Here is a 12,711-nt window from a genome sequence, read left to right on the forward strand (position 1 = left end):
CTACCATCCAGCCTAACAGCCACTACCAGTAATTTTGAAATCTCTTATGTGCCTCTTCCATCCCCCTTTCTCTCTCCCAAGATATAAGACTATTTATTTATACTTTTTTTTACTGCTGAAACCTGAATGAACTGTGTTGTGAGAGAGAAATAAACCTTTGTTTTTAGCCTCTGGGGTCTGGAGTTGTTTCTTATGGTTATAATACAGAGGCTGATTACTCGAATTTAGGTGCTGCTTTAACAAAATACTAACACAAGTGGTGTGGCCATGACTTAGCAGGTCTGCAGTGGGATGCAGGAAAACAAATACAGAAGTGGAAGCAGGGAGATCCCTGTTATGTCATAACAGATGAAGTGCTTACCAAATTTGGGTCAAGGAAAAGATGTTGAAAAAGCCCTAATAACAATGTGTGCTGGATGTTACTGGCTGCCTTTGACAAGACATAAGAAAAAGATAAGCTTGGGAAATAATTAGCCAGTTTGCAATGAGAAATAAAAGAGAAGAGAGTCTAAGGGAGAATCTAGAAATTTGGGGCATCAAAGGGCATTAAAGGGTTGAAAAGGCCAAATACTTCTAGACCTCAAAGAGTAAGAGGGCACAACCAGAAAGACCTACAACTAGGATATACAACTATGCACTGGGAGGCTTTGGGAGAAGAAGATTGGCAATAGATGTTAGCTCAGGTGCCAATTTTTAAAAAAAAAAAAAAGAGTAAGAGGTAAGACTGAGAAGGGTTTTGAGCAACAAGAGGCCACTAAGAGTCAGCCTTGTGGCAAAGATCAGACCATGGGTGTTAACTTCACAGCCTAACCTATTATTTCAAATAGCTGCAAGGTAGCTGCAATAGGTAGAGAGAGATATAGGCCAAAGAAACAACTCATGCTCTGAAATTATCATTATTATATATGGAACTGACTACTATTTTGATAGAATCATATTATTCAAGAAACCATAAACTTGAACTAAAAAGCTTTGACTTTTTAAACTATAAAGCCACCTCTGGGCACCCACATTGGTTCAAACAGAAAATGGGCTCTGAAAGCTGTGTATCCCCAAAGCAGAGCCTCCAGTACCACTTCAAATATGGGCAAGAAGATTGAAAAGGAAGACATTTCCATGGAGTAGAGCCAGAGGCCACTGAGAAAAGTAGACAAGGACATTCCTTCCTGGAAGCAGAATCAAACCTAATCGAGGAACCTAGCCCTTCCCCAGGGCAGAGGGCTTCCATCATGTCTGCCCAATGGGATTCCATAAACGCTAGGGACCAGAGATGGTGTGCATTCTTCCTTTTCTGAGTGAAAGTGGGTATGGGCATCCTTCCTCACTCAGACACTGATTGGTCCATTCCACAGTTGTTTGGGCCCAGCCTGCATGTGGTTATCAGATTGTACAGCATTTGTACCAAGGCTTAAAAGAACAACATCCTTGAAAGACATTGATGGAAAGCAAGAAATTCTGTTTAGTAAAAAAAGAAAGATTCTAGTTATGTTCAACAGACTGGAAAATACGCTGAGTTAGAATCAATTCAAAAATAGCAATTGATATTCTAGAATGTGACTCAGTGATGCAGGCAAGCCAGGGGCATCACTATCAATGAATAGCTGAGTTTACTATGTAGCTTCAAAGAATGATATCATTATCTACTGAAAAAAAAATCCAAATACCTGTAAGCCTTACTAAAAATACTGTTTGATACTATATTAGTGAGCATAGGCTAACTGCCTCAACAAGTAAAACCCAAATCTCAGTAACTTAACACACACACACACACTCACTCACAAGGATTTACTTTTCACGCATACCACAATTGAGGGTTAGCAAGGAGAAAAATGGATCTGCTATATGCAGTGATTCAAGTACCTAACTTTCTTCCATTTCTCCCATCGCTTGGGGCCTTGGAGTTTACTTCTAGACCCTCAACGTCCACCCATCAAACAAAATTTAAAAAGCATACAACCAAGAAGGATCACCTGGGAGGTTTTAATGGGCTGGTCACAGAAATGACACATGCCATGTGTGCCTAGATTATATTGGCCTGAAGTCAGTAACAGGGCCACACCTAGCTGCACACAGTGTTTCACACCTCTATCTCTAAACACAGTAGCATACATACCATACACTACTAATGGAGCATTTTACATATACATCACTAAACAAAGTAGTGTGTGTACCATGCACCGGCACATGAAATATTTCACACATGGAAAACATAGCCTAGTTCTGTGTCCCACAGAAAAAGGAAACAGCACATAGCAGTCTTTGCCACAGTCCATCAATTTGATCATAAAATATCCTTTTGCTCCTTTCTTCCCAGAATGCACTTACCTCCCCCCCAAGGAAGACAAGACAAAACCCTGTCCAGTTATTTTATCCAGTGCAAATTCCAGGGATTAAGGTGAGAAAAATATATTTAGGAGATAACATAAGAAAATGTTATAGACTCAAAGTAAAATGAATTTTTATATTGGATTTTAAAACATTTTCTTTGCTGTTTTGATGCTTTACATTTAAATGGGATGTATCCTTTACTTCGGGCCTTCATGGAGTGTCAGGGGCAAGATTTACTCTCTTGCTGTGAACAAAGAAAGAACTGCGCAAAAATACGTGAAACAATTGTTTGCAGATATTAAGAAACATGCACCATAAGACTGTGATCCCTGAGAGAAATGAAGTGAGCCCTAGTATCACTCTAGAGTTCTGCCTCGAGGTACATTCCAGACCTCAGAGCAGGAGGGTGATCCATGGTAGTTTCACACAACTGAGGAGACAGAGACTGGAGTTCATGGAGGCTAAAGTAGCTCAAGTTGCAGGGCAGAGTACTGGAGATAAAGGAGTTATACAAAACCGGAACTCCAGAAATATACACGGGGGCTCTGGGGTCTTTGTTGGACACTAAGACATAAACTTAGAGTGAAACTCTCTAAGGTCAGGAGGAGCGCTCACATAGTGCTAAGAGGAGTTTGAGCTCCAACCAGAGTTGAGTGTCCTTGGTGATCACTCACGACATTTACTAAAGACCACAACAGCTATGCCTTAGCAATGGGGCTACACCATCTCTAGGTTAAAGATTACTCTATACCCACCTTAACAAAGGCCTGAAAAGATTAAACTGAACCGCAAGTAACTGAACCGTCTATAAGAACAAAGCCCAACAAAAATCTATAACCAACAATGTGAAAACACTAATGTCCAACAATCAATAAAAATATTAGTAGATATGACAAGAAGCAGAAAATGAGACCCAAAGCCAGGAGAATGAGTCACTAGAAACAGACCTAGAAATGATAGAGTTAAAGATAAAGGAATTAGCAAATAAGCAAGTTAAAACAGCTATTATAACTCTATTCAGTTATTTAAAGGAAAATGTAAATACAGTGAGAGAAATAGAAGGTGTGAAGAATAAAGAACCAATGGAACGACATCAAGTGGTGTACCACAGGTAGTAACTAAAGTCCTGGAAGGAGGGGTGGGCAGAAAAATAACTTGAAAAAAATGACCAAAATTTTTCCAAATTTGATGAAAACTCAAAACCCACAGATCCAAAAAGCTCAATGAACCTTGTGCAGGATAAATGCAAAACCACACTAAGGCTCTTTAGAAGCAATTCCTGAAACCTAATGATAGAAAATCTTCAAAAGAGCCAGTTATGAAAAAGCCAAATTACGTACAAAGGAACCGAGAAAACCATACACCTCTCGTTGGAAACTGTGGATGCCATAAGACAACGGAATGGAATCTTTAATGTGCTGAAAAACTAAAACTATCAACCTTGCATGTTCCCTTCTATTCCAGAAGGATTCCTCTCCCCCCTCGCTTCCAACAACTGGAATCATCATTTGGGGCCTACTCCTGTTCCTCTGTAGAGTTGACAGTTAAGCTGTACACAGCAGTGAAAATCTCTTTCAAAAATGAAGGTGAAATAAAGACTTTTTCAGACAAACAAAAGCAGAGGGAATTTTATTGCCAGCAGACCTGCACTTCAGGCAATGTTAAAGTAAGTTCTTCAAGTGGGAGGAAAATAATACCAGATGGAAACTGGGATCTACACAAAGGATTGAAGAATGCCAGAAATGACAAATATGTGAGTAAATATAAATTTAAATGGATGGGTTTCCAAGGAAAGTTACTGTGGCTTATTAGAATAATGGGGTCAAAGTTGATCAAAAAAACAGCAGCAGTGGTACCTCACACTGGGTCAGACTTGAGAGTTTGCAAGCAGCTTCACATGCATTAACTTATTACATCCTTATAAAATGCCAGATAGATATTACCATCTTAATATTTTAAGGATGGGTGTGTAGTGAAGAATTAACCTTACCCAAAGAGAGGTCTGGCCTTTGCTCTCAGCTACTAGGAGGTGATTTCCAGGCCCATAGAACATTTTGCTTGATAGGAGTATCTTTGTTTACCTAGTGGTTTTGGCTACCAGACAGACTAACAATGTGATTTATGATGGGGGTTTTGGGCCACGTGATATTAGCTCTACTTCTTGAAGGCTGGAGATTAAAGCTCGGTCATGCTGGGAATATGTGATTGAACCCCAATAAAAAAATCTGGACACCTAGGATCAAGTGAGCTTCTCTAGTTGACAATACTCCATGTGTGTCATCCCTCGACTGATTTTCACCTTACCTCTCTCAATAATAAATTGTAACCATGAGTATGACGGCTCTTAGTTCTATGACCACATCTAACAAATTATTGAATCTGAAGATGGTATAGCAACCCCCTAAACTTACAATTGGGGTCAGAAATGGGGTCAGTCTTCTGTGGACTACTGTTCCCTCTAACTTCTCAGGTGTCCAAACTCTTGCAAAGGGGATTAATGAAAGGATGATAATATCAAACATTTATACAGCTTACTATGTGCTTATTTTATATGCTTAAGATTATCAAAATAGGCCCAGTGTAGTTACCAAATGGAAGATTCTCATAATGGTTGACTTTTTTGCTGCCACATCTCAAGAGAAGAGGGAAGATTTCTCTTCTAAAATCACTACCTGCATTCTTGGTTTTCCTTTTCACTTCTTTAGTACTCTGCTTACTATATCATACAAACTAGGTCTATATTAATCATAAAAAATCATTTTAGTGCCATGTCCCCATACTTCTCATTTCACTTTAGCTCTTTGCATGTTATCATTATAAGAGTTACTTCCAAGCTGGGGTTCCTATTCTTAAGGCTCTGATCCTTGGGTTGTTAGTTCATACTTTGCTACTCCATTATTTCTCATACTATGAGTCACTAATTCTCTAGGTCCTTAAGGGTCCTTAAAAAACCTCTACCTGTGTGTAGGTCCACCTTTTCATTCCAAATGTTTACTGAGCATCCAAAATATACATGTCCTTGGGCTAAATCCTTATGGAGATACAAAGATGAGTCAGACAGGGCTCTACCCTCCAAGAAGCTAACTCTCTTGTAACAGAGAAAGACACGCAAAAGATAAAACAAAATAAACCTATCATTCAGGATAGAAGGTGATTAGAACCACAGAAGTGGCACAAGCAAGGAAGTTAATCATAGGTGTTCAGTTAAGAAAGACATCAATTTCATTTAGGGAGATTAAATGATTCTCCACATCCATCATCAGTAAGTATTATTAACTGACTCTCAACACCCAAGTATGACATTTTCATCGCCTTTTTCTCCTTTGTCTAGCTATCTGACTATAAAAAAGGCCTTAACTAAGTGAGAAGAAAAGGAAATGAGAAGAAAAAGAAAAAGGAAAGGATAGAGGTAAAGGAAAATATTCTCCTTGAAATCTCCCAAATCCTAGTGTGGTTGTTTCATTGACCTCTTCCCACTATTTACTTATTCTTTGCTCCAATTCCTTTAACATTATCTAGACAAATTACTCTAGTGCTGTCATCTGCTTTCAAGACTTTATTTATACACTGGTAAGTCAATATATGTTTTCTAGATACCTTATGATGTTTTGTGATTTCTATTACTTATTTTTATTACATTAAGATATCAGAATTGTTACAATAAAAACATTTTTGACACCCCCCCCCCTTGCCCGTCACACGCACAGAAAGGTATCTTTGAAATCAATTAGTTCTGTCTTAATTCTACAGAATAAAAATTTAAGACAGGAAAGTTAAGTAAGCTTCCCCACGTTATGCAGCCCGTTAAACATGTTCCCTTCTCCTGCTTCACAAGTATCCCCATCTCCCTTCCACCTATCTCTTGATCGTCATTTGGAGCCTACCTCACCTTCCTCTGTGGAGGTGGACAGTAAATTTGTAGAACAGAAACACATCTTTTGGTGTTCTTAGTAGACTAAAGTCTGCTTTTTGCAGCCTCTCCTATAGACATTTTTAAATAGTTAAAATCATATTCTATGTGTGACTTTGTACCACTGTGTTAATATTCTAATGATAAGTCCTCCCATGATATTATAAACTCTGTTTTGCAAATATCCATTTAAGTTAAACAAAATGCATTAAGTGCATGTCATATCCTAGGTACTAAGCTAACTGGTGACAAATGATAAGATTGTTCACTACATTAAGGTGCTGGAGATAAATGACACTGAAGTGCTTCAGAATGTAGGAAATACATGAGAAGAAAGAATTTTAGTACAAGATAGGAAGTGTTAATTATTGCATAATATTCAACCACATGAAAGTACCACAATCCACTGAGGAAATCTCCATTTTGTTCTGATATTGTAAAAAATGGTGATAAAATGACTGTCCTATGTTTCCTGTATGCAAGGTTTTTAGAATAGATTACTAGAAGTACAATTACCGAGCCAATGTATGAACATTAAGGCTACTCAAGAATATAATAGAATTGTTTTCCAAAAGAATTATATTAATTTATACTTTAGCCAGCAGCATATTAGAATTTTTTAACTTCAGATATATTAGCACTGGAAATTATCTTTTTGAAAACCATTTTATAGATGAAAAATGGTATCTAATTTTAGTTTACATTTAATAGATGGCCATTAATAATATGACAGCTGATTTTGTCAGTTTTGGCTACTAACTTTGGTTTGAAAGTCCATAGTTACAGCCTATATGGACACAGCCTATATGATTCAATCAACATATATTTTAGGAAGTTATTTTTGCCTCTAGTTTCCTTATCTGAGAAATGAGCAGGGAGTCACAGTATCTTAGCATCAGAAGGGATATCGAAAGTCTTTGAATCCAATTTCCACCCACTGCATGAATCCTCTAATATTCCTGACAAAGGGTCACCTAGCCTCTGCTTGACCAATTCCAATGATGATAAACTCGCTGTTTGGTAGTCCTACAGAGAGTAATACTTTCCTTGTAACTGAGACAGTAAGTATGAAATTGCTTTGATAAAGTTAAAAGGATGCATATAAATTCAAGACTTTTCTAATTCATAGGGCAGATTGATCTGGTGTTAACTTGTTTAAAAAATAGTGCCCTACTGTCAATAATGATATGATCTTACATTTAAGAAGTGCTTTATTATTTTAAAGGTACTTTTTTATACCCCAATCATGTCTAGTGATTTTAATAGCAGTTTTTAGTATTCTGCTATACTCTGCTCTCTTTAAATACCAAAATCCTAGCCTTGTTGTCATAATTCTGTTATTCTGGTATTTTAAAAAACCTAAATTATTTGCATTTTGAAATAAATATTACTCAATTTGTGAAAAAAAAAATACCTATGATATGTGGTCTATGAGTCTAGGCAAGTCCTCACTTGTACACAGGGGAAAAAGAAACCAGACGGTGTTATTTATAAGCTTCTGTTGCAAGAATAATTGTTAGTCCAAAATAAAGAATTTCTTGTCCAGTAGAATAGAATAGCATAGTGCCAAAATTGATATAGGTAACTCTGCTTTGGAATTTCCAGCTATACATGATAAAACTAATGAAAGTGATTTAAAAAAACTGGAAATAATTTCTTTGAAACAAAAACAAAAAGCATATCATACAGTAAATCCCAGTCCTTGAATATGGCTCTCTACAAATTTTTTTTTTTAAAGATTTTATTTTTCCTTTTTCTCCAAAAGCCCCCTGGTACATAGTTGTGTATTTCTAGTTGTGGGTCTTTCTAGTTGTGGCATGTGGGATGCCACCTGAGCATGGCCTGATGAGTGGTGCCATGTCTGCGCCCAGGATTTGAACCGGCGAAACCTTGGGCAGCCAAAGCAGAGGGCATAAACTTAACCACTCGGCCACGGGGCTGGCCCCTACAAATTTTTTTAAAAATCTAATCCTAGTCAAAAATCAAAAGATGTTTTATAAATATTTTTACAAGGTTATCAAGCAAGAAATGGGAAGATTCAAAGTTAAAGAAGTCAAGGAAATATTGGAAAGCAGCATACAATCCTTCTTCTTCTGACTAGTGTAGTATCTGAAATCGTTTCTTAGTTGGAAGACTCTGCTCAAAAATATGCTTTGACTCAACAATAGCACTAGTGACAATGCATTTTGATTTTTAAGATCATATATTCTGAGAAAGATAAAATAATATTTCATTAAAACGTATCTGCTAATTTACCTTAAAATGCTATATATTTACATTTGTTGTTTTGTAACACCTTAATTGAGGTATAAATCATAACATGCAATTAACCCACTTAAAGTATACAATTCAAGGGTTTTTAGTATATTCACAGAATTGTGCAAACATCACACAGTTAATTTTAGAACACTTTCATCACCCTAAAAAGAAACTCTGTATGTGTTGGCAGTCACTCCCCATCACTCCCCCTCCCCCCGTGCCCACCAGCCCTAGGCAACTACTACTCATCTATTTTCTGTTCATATGGATGTGCCTATTCTGGACATCTCATATAAATGGAATCATACAATACGTGATCTTTTGTGTCTGGCTTCTTTCACTCAGGCTGATGTTTTCAAGGTTCATCCATGTTGTAGCATGTGTCAGTACTTCATTCCTTTTTATTGCTGAATAATATTCCATTGTTTAGATGTAACACATTTTGTTTATTCAGTCATCAAGTTGGTGGACATTTGAGTTTCCACTTTTTAGTTATTATAAATAATGGTGCTATAAATATTAGCATACACGTTTTGATGTGGACATAGGTTTTCATTTCTCTTAGGTATATACAGAGGAGTGGAACTTCTAGGCCATATAGTAATTCTGTGTTTAACCTTGAGGAACTGACAGACTGCTTTCCAAAGTGGTTGTGCCTTTTTACATCCCACCAGAAGTCTACAAGTGTCCAATTTCTCTATATCCTCGCCAGTATTTGTTATTATCCGTCTTTTTGATTATAGCAATATTTGATATTTTGCAATATATTTTAGACATTTAAAATTTTGAAATATATTAAATATGATTGTACTGACTTTTTGCTTTATGAATTCTGAACTCTTCAAAAAAAACAAATATTGATATTAATACATATTTCAGTATTAAACAAAATAAAGACCTCAAATTATCATTTTTGCTCTGGTTACTTCAATAAATAATTGCATTTTCATATAAAACTTCACATGACAAATTACCTTCAGAACTTAGAACTACGTAAAGGTTTTTTTCTACCTGTATATGCCTTCTACAAAAATATGAGAGCTGTCTAACTCATTCCTTCTCTGTACTGATTGCTAAAAAGCTTATAGCTAGAGCTTTTATTTATTTTTCTTCCTCCCCAAAGTCCCAGTACATAGTTGTATATTCTAGTACATAGCTGTCCTTCTAGTTCTTCCATGTGAACCACTGCCACCGCATGGCTACTGACAGATGAGTGGTGTGGTTCCGTGCCCAGTAACTGAACCCAGGCTGCTGAAGTGGAGCACGCCAAACTTTAACCACTGGGCCATCAGGGCTGGCTCTAGAGCTTTTCTTAATCAAGAATTCAAAACTTTAACTTTTATTTTCATCTTTTATCTTGTGGGTGTTGTTTTTCTACCTCTATGTTTAGTAAAAGCTAATGCACATTCTTTTTAGAGGGAAATAGGGTATACAGAGGTAAATAAAAAAATATGTAGTAAGCACCCTTGACCTGCACAGCTGTCCCAAGGCAGTAGTTAGGGTAAATATTCCAAACTCTACAAATGATCAAAGTGAGGCAAAAGTAATGTACTCAAAGTCAGAAGCTTAGATGTAGCAAAACTGATATTAGAACGCAGGTCCTAGAGCGCCCCCATTTCACTTCATTATACTCTCACCAACATTCCATCACTCTGTTTAAGACAGACATTTTCTGACATCTGGAAAACATCTCAAAGTAGTTCCTGTAGAACTAACACTTAAAGGCGATAGAGTCCCTGTAGTAAGATGTTCAACTAATATACCATCCCCGTGATTGAGATAACTTTAAATGTTCCTCAATCCAGTCCCCTATAATGGCTTAGCTCTGTATGATAGAAAGAAATTTGTTTATTTTTCAGGGATGATTCTGTGATTGTTATAATTATTACCAATATTTAAATTATCAATTTACTGTTAATGCCAAGAAAGATGATCCAAGACATAAAAATCTACTGTGTGTTTAATAATAACCATACTCTAATATGGTACCTGATATTGTAGTTCGCTTAAGAACAGGAGAAAATATTTCAAAACAGTTCCCATGTAGAATAATTTACAGGAACTTACTTTATATTTCTCTGCATTACATTTTAAAGTCATATAAAAGACTGATTTTCCTGTGTGAAATTTAAGTATTCTTCCTTAAAGAAAGCAAATGCCTATAGAGATAGTTATAGAAATGCATTGGGTGTTCATTACTGGTGATACTGAATAGAATTTAGGTTTTAGTGCCAGATATAAGGTGAGAACACCGCTAGCTGGAAACTATACTTAAATTTGGGTGATTTCTGGAAATTTAAAGTCCAATAATTTCACTTATTAAGTTGGGCAAGTAAATTATATGTATGTCCCAGACTTAAGTAATAGTTACAAAACAGTCTAAACATGAATTGGAGAATTCAATAAATTTTATAAATGCATTAAAAGAACGCTTCTCCTGTCCTCATTCTATCTCCACTTCTAGACTTGAGGATTGTGAACACTTGCAAAGTTTGGTCCAAAGAACTAGGCCATCACTATGAATTAATAAACACAAAATGACTTAAATCACCACGTGCTAAGTAGCAGGACCCTGAGGCTGAATAAGTATTGGTTTTCTGGAATAGTAACCTTAGAAATTGTATAGTTTGACTCAGTCATTTTACAGATGTGGAAATAAAGATCAGGTGAAGGAATTTACCCAAGATCTCATAAGAAGGGTGGGGCTATAACCAAGTGGATTCCTGATTGAAGGCTGTTTCCACAACACCAAGACAGTTCAAGTCAAAGTTTTAAATGCATTTGATTTGCAGCTTTGTTTAAAACTTTAGTTTAAAAAAACTAAAAATAATATAGCTTAAAATAGCAAAGAGTTTTGATAAACTCACATTTTTAGCTAACAGCCAACTAGAAACCAAATATAATAGCAATGTCACTATCAGAGCAGATCAGTGTAATAATGCCAACCTTCAGGCTTCCTAGGATATTTTAAAAATCATAAGCACTGCTATAAATATTTTAGAGTCACTTGAGAAAATTACTTTCATGTAGCCAAAGGGACAAACTTCTGGAAAAGGAGCTAAAGAGAATTTTGATAGCTATTTCTTATCTATTTCACTCCCTGAAAAACGTGTTGAACATTAACTTCACAAGTTGAATATTACAGGTGAAAAAAGGGAAGAAATAGAAATCCACCCAGTTTTGGAATCATGGATTGAGTTTTGGAAGATGGTTTGATCTTGTAATCTTTTTCACCGGTCCTCTCTTGGCATTCATTAGCTTCTGATTAACTGGATTGCATCTTCCCCTGGAAAAAATAAGTGTTAATCGTGATTTTCCAGTCATCATACGCCACACGGGAAGAAGTATGTATGGTACCTAGTTCCCCGAGCCCACAGTCCTTCACATGGAAGTCTCCCTGTGCACGTTTTCTGCTTACTGAACAATCCTAGGCAGCCATATGTCATACTATATCATCTCACCACGACTAGAGAGGCAACCTACCCAAGGGCAGATAATCCAAAGCTTGGAAGCAGCCCATGAGGTGGTCTAATGTGGAAATCTCTGTCCAAAAAGGAATGAGATGGACCATTCTAATATTTGCTCATGGAAATTTGAATTGAAGCTAAGAAAATATACAGAGAAGCCATGAATTAGACCAGGGACAATAAGGAAATAAGGACCCATGACTAAGCCAAAGATATAACTTAGCTAAAATTATAATAAAATTGAAACTATGACATACTGTGACATAAAAAAGATATAGAAAGTGAAGATGGCAGTCAGTAATGAGAAGTAAAAGTAGAGACAATGAGTGGTTGATTATACTAGAAATAAAAATAGCAACACCTGTATAGCACATAATAGCACCCTGCGCCAAGGACTGTTCAACTGAACCACTGCTGTTTTTAAAGCTTCCTTGAATTCTAGTTCTAATATCTGTAGGCCCAGTTATACTGGAATTCCTGTTCTTGGACTTCCGTGGGACAATCTTTCCCTTATTGACTTACGTATGTTTATAAAACCAACCTCCCCACACTCTTACTTGAGATGGTAAGAGTCAGCTTCAATTCCTTGCAATGTGTTTTTAAATCAATCAGGGAGTAATGTCAGTAAAAATGACAGAATAAGACCCCCCAAAATTCTCTCTTTCAAGAAAGCACTGAGAAAATTGGCAAAAATGGTCAGAAGCAACTTTTTCAAAACTCTGGAAATAATCAAAGGCTTGCAGCAAT

General features: G+C 36.5%; 1 protein-coding gene across 8 annotated transcripts in view; it reads right to left on the reverse strand.

The window, feature by feature from the left end:
• CCDC169 (coiled-coil domain containing 169) overlaps positions 1-12,711 on the reverse strand; it is a 97,982-nt gene that overhangs the window by 20,639 nt on the left and 64,632 nt on the right. For 4 of the 8 annotated variants that reach the window (XM_070239536.1, XM_070239534.1, XM_070239533.1 and 1 more), the window contains one exon: positions 8,490-11,783. The exons of 2 other annotated variants lie outside the window; for them this stretch is intronic. In XM_070239536.1, the coding sequence (XP_070095637.1) occupies positions 11,684-11,783 (100 nt within the window). In that variant the 3' untranslated portion in view covers positions 8,490-11,683. Of the gene's footprint in view, positions 1-5,979; positions 11,784-12,711 lie in introns of those variants that run through there. 2 more of the 8 variants (XM_070239532.1, XM_003363184.5) reach the window with 1 other exon arrangement.

Source organism: Equus caballus, chromosome 17 (genome assembly GCF_041296265.1).
Source record: "Equus caballus isolate H_3958 breed thoroughbred chromosome 17, TB-T2T, whole genome shotgun sequence".
Taxonomy (NCBI): domain Eukaryota; kingdom Metazoa; phylum Chordata; class Mammalia; order Perissodactyla; family Equidae; genus Equus; species Equus caballus.